The sequence below is a fragment of the Zootoca vivipara genome, chromosome 9 (assembly GCF_963506605.1).
Source record: "Zootoca vivipara chromosome 9, rZooViv1.1, whole genome shotgun sequence".
NCBI classification, from domain to species: Eukaryota; Metazoa; Chordata; class Lepidosauria; order Squamata; family Lacertidae; genus Zootoca; species Zootoca vivipara.
The window spans coordinates 61,193,961-61,208,455 of NC_083284.1; the positions used below are offsets into that span (position 1 = coordinate 61,193,961).

Sequence of the window (14,495 nt, forward strand, 5' to 3'; positions counted from 1 at the left end):
GTTCACAACTACCATATTGGTTCTCAGGGTTGGGAAACACCTAGTCTGCAGGGCACATGCAACCTGTCAAGGATCCAAACATGGCCTTCAAACCATGAAAAAAAAAAGTTTCTAAAACAACTGTTTTTAGATTATGAGTACAGTGGTGCCTCGACTTACGAATTTAATACGTTCCGAAGGCACCTTCATAAGTCGAAAAATTCGTTAGTCGAAAAACGCCATTGGAAACCCGATTTCCCATAGGAATGCATTGAAAACGGAAAAATTCGTAAGTCGAAGCAACCCTATCTAAAAATTCGTAAGTCGAAAAATCCCTATCTAAAACCGCTGCGGTTTGTTTTCGGATGCCGAGGCATTCGTAAGCGCGCGGCCATTACCCCCATTCATAAGTCGAAAAATTCGGTTGTCGAGCTGTTCGTAAGTCGAGGTACCACTGTATGCTCTTTGGAATTATAACACTTGAAATGTAGTTAGCTATGGATATGAACCAACACCAAAGCAGCAGCTAGCCCAAACAAATAAAGACACATACACACCAGTCAATATAGGTGCTGTACCTAGAAGCACACAGTTTGCCTTGGAGGAGTCAAATGAAAATCCTATAGTCACTGTCTACATGCTCCGCTTACCTACAATGAATGAGTCATAGGAGAGGGAGATAACAGAAAGTACAGGAAGAATGCCATGGTCACAGTAGATACTGTAGTAGTGTTACTGACTCAGTACTCATACTGCACATCACTTCTGGCATTACAGTGATAACTTCTTTGCATGCCCCCAAAGCCAGGACATTCCCATGCTCCCAAGTAAATAATGCCTCCTACGGTTGTAGTGGGATAATACAATATTCTGACATTCTACTCCTGCAATACCAGCTGTAAAACACAGGATGGCTTATTAATGTACCATTTTATTTATTTTTCAGAAGCACCCACATTTAAAAGATATTCATGGCTCATTGAATTGGAACCGAACCAACACAGCTACTTTACAGGTAGAATGCAATTGTATTTCTGGCTCCAGATAACCAATAATAATAATAATAATAATAATAATAATAATAATAATAATAATTTATTATTTATACCCCACCACTCTGGGCGGCTTCCAACTGAATATTAAAAACAGTACAGCATCAAACATTAAAAACTCCCTAAACAGGGCTGCCTTCAGTTGTCTTCTAAAAGTAAAATAATTGCTTATTGTCTTGACATCTGCTGGGAGAGCGTTCCACAGGGCGGGTGCCACTACCGAGAAGGCCCTCTGTCTGGTTCCCTGCAACCTCACCTCTCGCAATGAGGGAACCGCCAGAAGGCCCTCAGTGCTGGATCTCAGTGTCCGGGCTGAATGATGGGGGTGGAGACGCTCCTTCAGGTATACAGGCCGTTTAGGGCTTTAAAGGTCAGCACCAACACTTTGAATTGTGCTCAGAAACGTACTGGGAGCCAGTGTAGATCTCTCAGGACCGGTGTTATGTGGTCCCGGCGGCCACTCCCAGTCACTAGTCTACCTCCCACATTCTGGATTAATTGCAGTTTCTGGGTCACCTTCAAAGGTAGCCCCACGTAGAGCGCATTGCAGTAGTCCAAGCGGGAGATAACCAGAGCATGCACCACTCTGGCGAGACAGTCCGCGGGCAGGTAGGGTCTCAGCCTGTGTACCAGATGGAGCTGGTAGACAGCCACCCTGGACACAGAATTGACCTGTGCCTCCATGGACAGCTGGGGGTCCAAAATGACTCCCAGGCTGCACACCTGGTCCTTCAGGGGCACAGTTACCCCATTCAGGACCAGGGAATCCTCCACACCTGCCCGCCTCCTGTCCCCCACAAACAGTACTTCTGTCTTGTCAGAATTCAACCTCAATCCGTTAGCCGCCATCCATCCTCCAATAACAAACCATGTGTATTAATAAATTATGTTGTAATCACATTTTTTTTTAATTTTTTGGTAGGAACATTAACCAATAAAATTTTAAAGCATACTGGGGAGGGGAATAACATTTTCTAGTACCGAAGTCACCAATTAAAACCACAAAGTGTCTTGGAATTTGTGTAGCCTTGTGACATTGCCAAGCCCAACTCTCCCTAAATGGGAAGTTTTTTTTAAAAAAACCCACCCAGTCATCACTTCACTATGTTGGCATTGGCAGGCCATTCAAGGTGTTTTTCACCTTTACATCCCAAGCCCACTGTATTTAAACATGTCCCCCATAGGAACAGCTGATCTTCTATTAAGATCAGCTGGAAAAGCCTTTCCCAGGTTGCCTTATGATGCACTCCTCCCTTGTGGAAGCCAACTATCTGGAATTCCCTTCATAGAGACACTACTCTCTAAAAGAGGCTAAAACCTTCAAAGTTTACTGCATACAAATCCAAATACTGTACATTTAAAGTCCACCACCTACATCTTCAGGAAGAAAGCAAAAAAGCAAAACTGAAGATTGTGTTTTAGGTCTTTCTCTTTATTTAAACAAGTGGCATGGAATTCTAACAGAACCGTTATAATTTAAGCTTAATTCTGCCAATGGAAAGTATTTCTATTTAACTGTACCTTTGGATTCCCCAGCCCCATTTTAGAGTAAGTCACATTTATCTGAAATATTTTAGCCCACTTTTCATCAACAAGTGACCTTAGGATGGGGCACAAAATATAAAACCACTAAAAAACAATATGCCATAATTCAGTATTCTAGGAGTCTATCAAAAGGCAGATAATTCACAGTCAAAACAAATAACCAGGTCCATAAGCACTAATACCCCGTAGGTCTTGGATTAAACATTCTTCCTCTTCTTGGACTATGCTGCCTCTTTTGTACCTGGGATTATTGGTGCCACCCCTCACAATTTTCTAATTGTTATGTACTCCAGCTTTCAACTGTCTGGCCAAACTACAATGCTTTGCCATTCCAAAATACAGTGGTACCTCGAGTTACAAACGCCTCAAGTTACAAACGCTTCAGGTTACAAACTCCGCTAACCTGGAAGAGTTACCTCGAGTTGAGAACTTCGCCCCAGAATGAGAACGGAAATTGTGTGCCAGCAGAACGGCAGCAGCAAGAGGTCCCATTAGTGAAAGCACGCCTCTCGTTCAGAACAGTTTCAGGTTAAGAATGAACCTCCGGAACTAATTAAGTCCGTAACTAGAGGTACCACTGTACAACTGAGCCTTTTATAATGCATGTTTGTAAATGAGGCAAGAACTGCCATGGCAATATATTATACCAAGATGTTGTTTTGACTATTTTTCTTAAAGCTGCCTCAAGCCTATTTTGAGGAGGCAGCACAGAAATAGATTGGGGCCTGCCAAATCTATGTTGCAATATGTTGCTGCCTCTGACTGGTCCTGTTCCTCATCATCCTGGAAAAGAAAGAGATAAGTGGCGTGCCACAGGGTTCTGTCCTGGGCCTGTTGTTGTTGTCCTACATCTTTATAAAACGATTTGGACGAAGGAATTCAAGGAATGTTCATGAAATTTGCAGACGACAACATGGATGCTTTAGCTGAGATTCCTACATTGCAGAGGGTTAGACTAGATGACTCTTCTAAAGTGTGGGGAGCCTTTAGCCTTCTGACATTGTTGAACTACAACTTCCAGCCAGTGGGTTCCTCACTCCTGCCAGAGACCCTGGAAGCTCACAGCTTCTTGTCAGCCTCCTTTTGAGTTTTTCTGTTAGTTTGCAAAGTCATATACTTTTGCATATCTTCTAGCACACTCCAACAATGTGCAAACTACTACTTTGTTTTTGGGTGGCCCTGTTCTGTTCCTAAACTAGTAGATACTTGACCACTGAGTTCACAATTGGGAGAGAACAATGCATCAGTAAACAACAACCAGATTTCAAATACTGATTTCAACAATCACATTTCAAATACTTACTATTGCAAAAGGTTCATTAGCTGAAGAGGAGATCTGAACTTCTGGCTGGGACAAGAGAGTCAAGTTAAAATGCTGAAGCATATATAACCAATATACAACATCTACATGAAACTGCTAAGTGGTGTCAGCTGGAGTTTTGGAGTATGTTATCAGCAATATGCTGACGACCCACAGCTGTTCCTTCTCCTTTACATCTGCAGGTGTGGCCATGAGTGGAAGTGCTGAAACAATGTCTTTCCTCTATAGTGGACTTTATGAGAGCCAATAAACTGAAGCTCAATCCAGACAAGACTGAGGCACTGTAAGTGGGTGGTTCCCTAGACTGGATGCATAGGAAGTGCCCCGCTCTGAATGGGATTATACTCCCTCTGTAGTAGCAAGTGTGCAGTTTGGGTGTAATGCTGGAACCTTTAGTCACCTGAGGCTCAAGTGGCTTCCATGATGCAAGAGCCCTGCATCCACTTTACCTGGTGGCTAATCTGCACACTCATCTGGACAGGGGCAGCCTAACCTCTGTTGTCATGTGTTGTACACAGGGCCAACTTTGAAGATGGTTCAGAAACTGCAGGTGGTGCAGGATTTGACAGACTGAGGACAGGGCAAGACGGTCTAAGCATAGAAAACCAATTCTGGCAAGACTGTATTGCCTACCAATCAGTTTCCAGTCTCAATTCAAAGGGCTGGTTTTTATTTATAAAGTGTTAGGCATCTCAGGGCCCTGATACCTCATGGACCACCTGTCCCCACATGAACCAATCCAGATCCTGCATTCTGTGTGCCCTCTCCAAACTCTATCCAGAGGTAGCAACACAGGAATACAACTTTTCAATGGTGGCTTCCTGCTTACGGAATGGCTATTTTCAGGTGCCAGAGAAAATGTTTCTTTTCAGCCAGGCTTTTCACCTTTAACTTGGAAAGTTTATACACTGCAGCCTCTTTCAATGGGTTCTTATATACGTGTGTGTGTTTAGCTTTTACTTTGTTTTAGCTTTATATTAATTTTCATTTCTGTATTATACTGCAAGTCACCCTTTACATTATGTAAACAAAAGTGACTACTAAGTCCAGTAAATAAATAAAGTGTGAATATAGGCAAAGTCATCTGGAAAATCTGCAAATTTGCATGTTTACTGAATGAAACACTGAAGAATCTAGATAAGCCTAAATGATTCAAGCTTTAGTTCTAAGTGTTTCTGAATAAAAAGTGATGTCACAAGGAAGTATAGGGGTAGCCAAATTGGATTTAGGACTAATGTGGAATATTTGGACTGATCTCTTTTTCCAGTTTAGACTATTGGTCATGTTTACTGTGTTGTGAATCACTACCCCCCTCCCCCACTTTCTTGAAAACTCATCACAGGCCTATCTTTTATTATTTAGGTATGTGAAACATACAACTGGCAAACACACAATACGATACCTGCAAGACCACTGATTTTCTTAGCTTCTGCTTATCCATCTCTAACGCAGGGAATTCCTAAATTTAGAAAAACGGAATTCTGAGATGTGTAAAATTATAAAAATTATGAACACATTTATATTTACTTCATTTTGTATAATTTATTCTGCTGGCCTTGAGAAGCAAAAGAGCTACTGCTATAAAAGGAAACTCCATCTAAATGAGCACTATCCAGTCAACTCACCACCATTGCCCCAAGCCAGCATAGCTCAGTCGGTAGAGCATGAGACTCTTAATCTCCGGGTTGTGGATTCCAGCCCTACATGGGGCAAAAGATTCCTGCGTTGCTGTGGGTTGGACTAGGTGGCCCTCGCAGTCCCTTCCAACTCTACAATTCCTATGATTTCACCAGCACTTTTCACACACTTTCAGCTCTGATGTTTATAGTCATATAGTTTAGAAACGTTATCAAGAGATGAAGGCTGAGATTTTCTAGATGCTATATTGAACTGAATGCCCAGTTCAAAAATATGTTATTTCATGGTGCGGAAGACCTGGTGGTAGCCATAACATCGAAATCTGCCACATACCATGCCAGATTTGTCTGACAGGAAATGGTTCTCCAAAATCTCAGGAAGTGGTCTTTCATATCCTGTGCAAACTGGGATTTTTCCAACTGGTGATGCCAGAGACCAAACCTGGTATGTCCTGAGTGCAAAGTATATAGCTCTGCTAATTGAGCTATGCTCCCCTCCTCTCATTTATATCAAGAAATGGGAAGTGATTCTGAAGGCCTTACCCCACACTTAAATTCTGCGTGCTTTTCTCATCTTCCACTCAGTTGAACATACAAAACATTAAAGGAGCAACTCTCTTTCAAATGAAGGTACATTTACACATAAAGACAAATGTTTTAATACAAGTGCTGAAGTAGCGAAAACCTTTTAGCTTTCCAGTTATTTGTGTTGAGAAGCTAACAAATCTCATCAACATTCAAACCAAGAGAATGCTGATTTATTAACACACATAATACATAGTAAGACTCAAACAGGTATCAGTTTTCACACTATTTATCTACATTGACAGACGGATTTTCTCTTTTTTGTTGCAACAGTACAAAAATAAATGACTCATGCTAACATATCCTAAAAGTGAAATCTGACAACCTAAAGTGATATTAGTATCAATTATTCATGTGGCTAGGAAGTGAGCTGCTGACCAAGTTAGAATTCTAAAAATGTACAATTGCAGGATGGATTTATTCAAGTTACTTTCTTAAAGCAATGGAAAAACAAAAATAACTGTACTCTTTAGTAAATATAACAAGTCCAAAGTTACAATATTTTGTGGTTTTCCTTTCCAAAGAATGTTTTAGAATTTGCCAGCATACTTCTGATAAAAATATCCCTGAACAGTGAATATATTTTTATCCTATGCATAATAGTCATAAGTGGATAAGACCCACTGCTGGAAATATGCAAAAATATCAATTTCAGATTGTTTGAAGGTATCCAAAAGGCATTCCTACCAGACTTCACCTGGGATGTTTGCCCAAGAATTTAGGAAATTCTTACAAAGACCAAATTTAGATAGGAAATTAATAATCAGTAATATTTATTTAGCATTTTAAGAACTAGCAAGCAAGTCAGAAGAACTTGCACTCCCTCATTTGATGTGACAATAGTCACTATATAATTAAATACAAAAGTAGTTCAGGAGTAAAGTTTATTGTTCACTTTGAAGGATTGAAAGCAAGGGTGTCAATTTGTAAACAGAAACATTGAACAGGTTAGCTAGGACATTTGCTACTTGATTTGATATTTAAATTCCAGCTCTGAGAGCATCTGCTTAAGACAACATTTCATCTTCTTCTACATATCTGCACACCTGAAATAATTAACTTGCCACATGTACATACACTGTTTTCTAAATTGTGAATGCCACTTTACACACAGCAAACACAGCTACGAATTTATTTGATGTAAATTTTCTTCGAGAAAGCTACATTTCAGAGGGAGAGCAATATCCTTAAATACTCTTTTCTTTTTACTAGCAAAAAATAGACCTTGAAATAAAACATTAATAAAATCGACAACTTGCACATGACCAGTTTTGCAAGAGGTCCTGGAGAAAAATCTGACACTTCCCTTTAGAAATATGTTATTCAACAAAAATGTATCTTGGAGGTACAGAACACCCGTATTGTATTTTAAAAGATACATTTGACAAAGTATGACTAGAACTGCTCAACATCAAGAACGGTTTTATGGTTTATTTTGAAGACCCACATTGATACAGCGAAGATGAAAACATTAAAACATTGTCTTCTATTCAGATAACAGCATGATTCACAACCCAATCCTTGCATATGATCTGAACCAAACAAGGGTGCTTTTTCATGCAAGACCGCGCTGTAGTGTGCATGTGTGCTATAGGAACTACATCTTACGGGATCAGAGTTTTAAGCATCCTCCAACAGAGAGTAGGCATGGTCATCTGTGACAGAATCAAACCATCCATTTCCTGCTTCCACCTGCCAAGGGGTTAAAAATGACTACACAAACCAAGTGCTCATCTGGTGCACGCGTGGAACAAAACAACTGGATGTTGACAAGAATGGTACTCGGTGTTCTCAAATTAGACTTTAAAAATATAATCTGGCACAATTGCCTAGCATGGTTCAACCAACAATATTGTAGAACTTTCAGTCGAGTCACCTCAGTATTTTAAATTGATTTGGGAGTGAAGTATAGGATCTGGGGTTGGTTCTAGCTTTCTTTAAATGAACAGGAAAATTATAACGAGCTACAGGCAGCAACCATATCAGGTGCACCTGATATGTGCACAACCGTATCGTGCCAATCCTGAACTGACCCCAAAACATCATAAAAAGGGATGGAACAGGGTGGGGCGGCTTTACATGGGCCCCGCTGACGTGCCAATCAGTCGCTACCTGTACAACTGAACATTAAATCCTAATTTATATCGCAACATCTTAGCAGTTAACTTTCTATAATCATATTGAGGTGTTTTGAAATGGAATAGTTTAGTCATTGTAGGCTATGAACCACGCAAGCATTACCACAGCAGCTCCACATACTGGCAACACAATCATGTTCTTATATTTTTGCCATGCAGATAGTTCAACTTCAACCTCGTCCTTTTTTCTCTTGTTCTTCCGACGACCTTTAAGCCTGTTCTCAAAAGCCTCCAGCTCAGCCTGGATAGGAGGAAAGTAGAAAGTTATAAAAATAAATGTGGTAGAAGGGGGGGGGGGTCATCTTTTCTCAACTGTGTCTTAAAATACTGCATATTAAAACTTTATATGCATGGTACAATAGTACTTGTAACTAGAATTTTGTGAGCTTATCATTCTGCATTCAGTTGCCTTCACTGAAATTTAAGCAGCCCAAACTACATGTAGGATTAGTGTCCTAGAGTTTTAACAGAAGTCTAAGAAGGTGGGTACCTGTTGTCTTCGTTTTTCCTCTTCAAGGGCAGCTCTGGCCTCGGCCTCTTTAATCTGTGTGAATATAAAAATAATAATGCTTAGCACATAATAAGCTACAACTTACTAATTGCCAGGGGCACCAACTATAGGGGCCTGAGCCCCCAGAAAATTTTTGTTGTGGGTGCTCAGCACCCAAACCGCAGGGCCCGCGATGCAACTCACAAGACCTTGGAACCTGACTTCCGGTGCCATCGGAAGTTATGTTCTGGGGGGGGGTGTGCGCATGACGTCATGAGGTCACACACACTGGGCACCCATAACCTGGGGTCCAAGTTGGCTCCCCTGTTAATTGCTGGAAGCAGCATTATACTTTTGTTCATTTATTTACGTAGTTATTTTTATATTGCCTTTCAAGGCCTTGGCCCTCTTAAGGCTGTTCACAATTAAAATCATGAAAGCAATTTAAAACTTAAGATTCAACGCTATGAAACGATCCCACACAACACCACGGATCAAATATAGGACAACATCTGGATTCAAATAAAGGCAGTGTGGAACAGGCAAATACTTACAATGTGGTTGAACATATCCAAAGGGGGCCCAGCTGCACATCTCTGTTATTTATATGAACTGGAACATATGCTATTGCCTGGGGTTCATGTGAATATATGAGATGTCCTTATACTGAGTTAAGCTAGACTTGGATTGTGTAGTCTACGGACAGCTCCTCAAAGGTGCATGTGGAGGTTTCCCCGAGTCACTCTACTTCAGATCCCGAATACAGTGGTACCTCGCAAGACGAATGCCCTACAAGACAATTTTTTTGCAAGACGAATGCGTCTTGTGATCTGATGGTGACTCACAAGATGAATTCGTTTTGCGAAAAATTCATCTTGTGAATCGCGGTTTCCCATAAGAATGCATTGAAATTAAATTAATGCGTTCCTATGGGCAAAAAAAAAGAAATTTCAATGCATTCCTATGGGAAACCATGATTCGCAAGACTAATTTTTCACAAAACGAATTGACTCGCAGAACGAATTAAATTCGTCTTGCGAGGCACCACTGTATTCTGAAACATGTTGTTAACATGTATATTATGGACTCTTCCTCCTTCAGGAACTCATTGTGGTGTGGTTGATGAAATTTTGAGTCATGAACTGTTGTGAGGAACAGAGGCCAGCTGACCAGGAACCTCATTAAGAGACCAGGAGAAAGTCACCAAGCTCTGAACTACTTTGAGACAGACACTGTAAAGCAGTTTGGTGTGGGTTTTTTTTAAAAAAATGCACAGTATTATATATGGTATATGGTATTTTATCTATTTCTGTTCCATAAAATCTATGCACCGCTTGATTAAAAAACAAACCTCAAAGTGGTTCACAAAAAGATAAAACAAGAAAATCAAGGGAGGGAAATTCCAATACTTTGAAACATGCAAAATGTTAAAATACCAAAAAACTAATTAAAATTCACCTCAACTTTCTAAGCATCTGGGTAGGCTTACAAGAATTGTTTTCAGCAGGCGCTGAACAGAATACGGTGAAGACACCTTTAAATTAAACAGCTTAAATTAAACTACACAGCATTTTACATGGTGGGCATGTTATTCTACACAACTGAAAATTCCCTGCCCAGCTTCACAGACACAATAATATTTAGAGACTTGTTGCCTCCCCTTCTACATCCCAAGCCAATCATCAATATCTTCAGGATGCAATCAGTGGAATGCCACATCATGACATCAAGGAAGTGGGCCATCTCAGTGGTATAACCCAGCCTCTGGAACACCTTTCCATGTGCATTTTTTTGGAGGGGATAACGATACTTCCTTTCCCATGTCCCTTTTTATGCAGGATTTCCCATGAGATTTACCACACTCTCTCATGTGCAGAAACTTTTTCACTGCTTTATTTTGTGGTAAGTACTCGTATTTTGGTTTTTAACATCTTTTGTAAACCACTTAGGAACCACATATATTGAGTTCAACATTAACAGTAATAAATAAAGAGATAACACCTGCCTGTCCTCTGGCAAGGAAGCTCGTTTAGTGGTCAATTATATATTGTATTGTACCATATACTTCACACGGGAAGCCTTTGGGTTTCAGTAATTCCAACTTAACTGAACAGAAGCAAACTGTACACAATCAGAAACAAGAGCACAATTGTGTGCTATAAGAAGCCATGAATAGTACAGTGGTACCTTGGTTTAAGAACAGCTTAGTTTATGAACAACTTGAAGAACACTGCAAACCCGGAAGTAGGTGTTTTGTTTTGTGAAATTTGCCTTGGAATAAGAACATGTTTCGCTTCCTGTTGAGTGTGTTCCATTTGTAAATTGAGTCCCCCGTTGCTATGGGAAAGCACACTTTGGTTTAAGAATGGACTTCTGGAACAGATTAAGTTCCAAAACTCCCTCACATTCTCCTTGGGTCTCATCGTTCTCCTTCATTACATACCTTTAGGCATCAGGCAAAAACGTTTCTCTATCACCAGGCCTTGGGCTGATTAACATTCTATGGCCTTTATAAAGTGTTTGTGGGAGTGGGGTATACTTGTTTTGTTTTTATTATGCATTTTGTGTTCTCATTTTGTATTTTTATGTTGTGAACCACCCTATACTGTTCAGATGAAGGGTAGTAAACAAATGTAATTCATCATCATTGTCATATCTGTCGCCCTCTTTCCAAACCAAACTAATGCTATGCTTGCAGACAGACTGACACATTTCCTTTTTCACATTCCAACTCTTTTCCATCTACAAAATATTGACAGTCTCCTGTCATACACCTGTTCTAGGACTCCCCTCCATTCGTGCATAATTTGCATTTTTACAGTTTTTCCTTCACCCATGCTCAGGTAGCCAAAATTATACACGTGACTTTTTGCCCAGTCTTTTTTAGTTAGCCAATGGCCCTCAACTGGGCATAATAAATTGTTCAAAAACATGATAAAAAACAAGACACCCAGCCTTCTACACTACACCAATACTAATAAACAGCAGCATATTACACAAAGGAAAGGAAATGCTACACATATTTGTAGTTTGTACTTTTAACTCAGATGTAGCCTCCAGCTTCCCCCCATCCTCTTTCTTTCACCCCCATATTCATCACATTGGCATCACATGTGGGATTTGGCCCATTACTTTTTAATAGAAAGGACTGCAAAGGACTGCAGCTAGGAAGCTGGCTAAATCAAATATGATTTGATGGGTCTCGGCTGTCAGTAGGAAGACCAATATATCTTATTCCCCCCCCCCCCCAATCTTTTTTTTTTGTTGTATCCCAGCCACTTTACCCTATGTACATTTCTATCCTGGATAGCTACACAGAACCACACTTCAGCACTCTGGCTGTCCACACTGATAACAGTGCTCCTCCAAGTCAACTGCCCTCTGAATCGTCATGATCTAACTGCAGAAGGAAAGGTATTCATTCCTGTTGAGGGAATCACTCTTTTACACTTTGGATGATTAAGTTTTGTTACGTATGTGGAAGAGAACGTTCAACATCCAGTCTTGAGTAGAGGGGAGATATGTTGTATGTAATTAATGTCTGCAAACAATTCATGGAAATCTAAATCCAGAATACATTGCCTCACCAGATCTATGGCTTTGTTTTCTCTTTGCATTACCAAAAAGTCAGGTGGAAATCTTATTACATTCTTTGCATATTATGTTTTATCTGTGTTGCACATACTCTTATCTGTGTAAGCACATGTGGCTTTCGGCCCAATGCCTCCAGAAGATGCCAATTCTTCTATCCCTTAACAGAGTTCCTTACTTTAATGTGTAATTTTTATGTTTTTATGTATGTTGGAAGGCACCTGGAGTGGCTGGGGCAACCTAGTCAGATGGGCGGGGTATAACAACAACAAAAACAACATGCAAAATTGGCATCAGAAATGGCAATATTCAAAAGTGGTAAACATGCCAACTTCCCAGGACACCCTGTAAATGACCTTTGACTAGCTATCCTGGGTCAAGGAACTCAAAGGGACATGGCAATATGAAACAACTTAACTATAATACACTACGTGGTTCAACGCGATCACTTCTGGACTGAACACGGACAAAAATATTTTGGCACACTAAGTGCATTTGCCTACTGATGACAGGATGTCTGTGTTTATCAGCAGCTGCTTTGTGAATTTCCACTGTTAGGATAACACCATGTATCTAATGAAGTTGACTGCAGTCCGCTTATGCCAAAACAAATTTCATTAAAGTGCCACAAAACTCCTTGTTCTTTTTGATGCAACTTGCTCTCATATCCAGCCAAGTAGTCATCAAGTGGTAAGAGATCAAGAGAAGCATGTGCGCACACATGAGCATTAAACTAGTTGTCAGATTTTTGGAACTTTAAATAGATGTATTCATTACACTATCCTAACTTCAAATTAACAAACTGAACAAGGCAGGGCAACCCATTTCATGCCCCCTGGGCTCCAACTGAATGAATGTGTACCTTCTTCAAGAAACATTCCAAACTGGGAGGAAAGGTAGGAAGCAAGAGACATAAGCAACATTATTCTAATATAGCACGTGCAGAGACTCATAGTATTAACAGTTTATCATAAACAGCAAGACAAGATGACAAACTTTCCACAATACATAACAAGCAAAGTTTAACATGTAACAGCTGTTGAACAGGGAACATTGGATTTAATTGCATTCTATTTCTTGCACAATAATTTTAGAAAATAACTCTGCATGAGTCTCTTGAAGCAGTGAAAATATATTGCAACCATAAAGGGAAAATTACCTCAGAAGCTTTCCGTTTCATTTCCTTGCATACTGTGTCACATTCTAACGTAACTAGGTCTCCTCGAACCTTACTGCACAGCAGCTCCTAGAAGCAGGGTCCAAACAAAATATATTACTTTTCTTCATTAATCTGATCACGAAACACACATGCCTAAACACTGCTTCCTATATAACCAAAGAATCCTTCTCCTGCCATTTAGCTTGCAAACCATTTTCTTCCCCTAGCAAATGAATTACAAATAAAAACACTCATCACGAGATACGTTCACACCATAACTAACATTCATGTTACAAGTGTTTTGTAAATACGACATACGCTCTTGCAAACTACTTTTGGAGGCGGACAAATGAATAACTTCAAAATAAACTCAGGCGGTGGGAAGTTACTGCCCCCCAGATGTTAAGGGAACAAAGCAACTATACCTTAGAAGAAGTGAAAGAGGAGGGCAAACATGGAAGCACTTTAAGTAAAGGTAAAGGATCCCTGGACGGTCGAGTCCAGTCAACGGCAACTATGGGGTTGCGGCGATCATCTCGCTTTCAGGCTGAGGGAGCCGGCGTTATGACTAAACCGCTTCTGGCGCAATGGGACACTGTGACAGAAGCCAGAGCGCATGGAAATGCCGTTTACCTTCCCGCCGCAGGGAAGGTATGTATCTATTTGTGTTGGTATGCTTTGGAACTGCTAGGTTGGCAGAAGCTGGGACAGAGCAGCAGAAGCTCACCCCGTCACGTGGATTCGAACTGCCGACCTTACGATTGGCAAGCCCAAGAGGCTCAGTGGTTTAGACCAAAGCACCACCCGTGTCCTTGGATGCAGTATAATAAAGCCCAAAAAACACAACAAGAAATTACTTTCATGTGTGAAGTCATTTCTTGAAGTAGCACTGACACTAAACCTTGATGTTCTTGCAAAAAAAAAACAGTTAAAGGACTGAGAATAAGCCACTGGTTTGTACGTTTCCTTCTTCGAATGAATTGCACCAGTATATAGTT

At 40.4% G+C, this 14,495-nt stretch overlaps 1 protein-coding gene across 2 annotated transcripts in view; it reads right to left on the reverse strand.

Annotated features, from left to right (window-relative positions):
• Nucleotides 1-1,716: 1,716 nt before the first annotated feature.
• NFXL1 (nuclear transcription factor, X-box binding like 1) overlaps nt 1,717-14,495 on the reverse strand; it is a 65,624-nt gene continuing 52,845 nt past the window's right edge. The window contains exons 20-23 of one of the 2 annotated variants that reach the window (XR_009558174.1): nt 13,498-13,584; nt 8,748-8,801; nt 5,300-8,498; nt 1,719-3,924 (exon numbers count right to left, since the gene is read on the reverse strand). Coding sequence is in view for 1 of the 2 variants with exons in the window: in XM_035111970.2 (XP_034967861.2) it covers nt 8,325-8,498; nt 8,748-8,801; nt 13,498-13,584 (315 nt within the window). In the remaining variant the exon portion in view is untranslated. Of the gene's footprint in view, nt 8,499-8,747; nt 8,802-13,497; nt 13,585-14,495 lie in introns of both variants that reach the window. The other variant, XM_035111970.2, reaches the window with a different exon arrangement.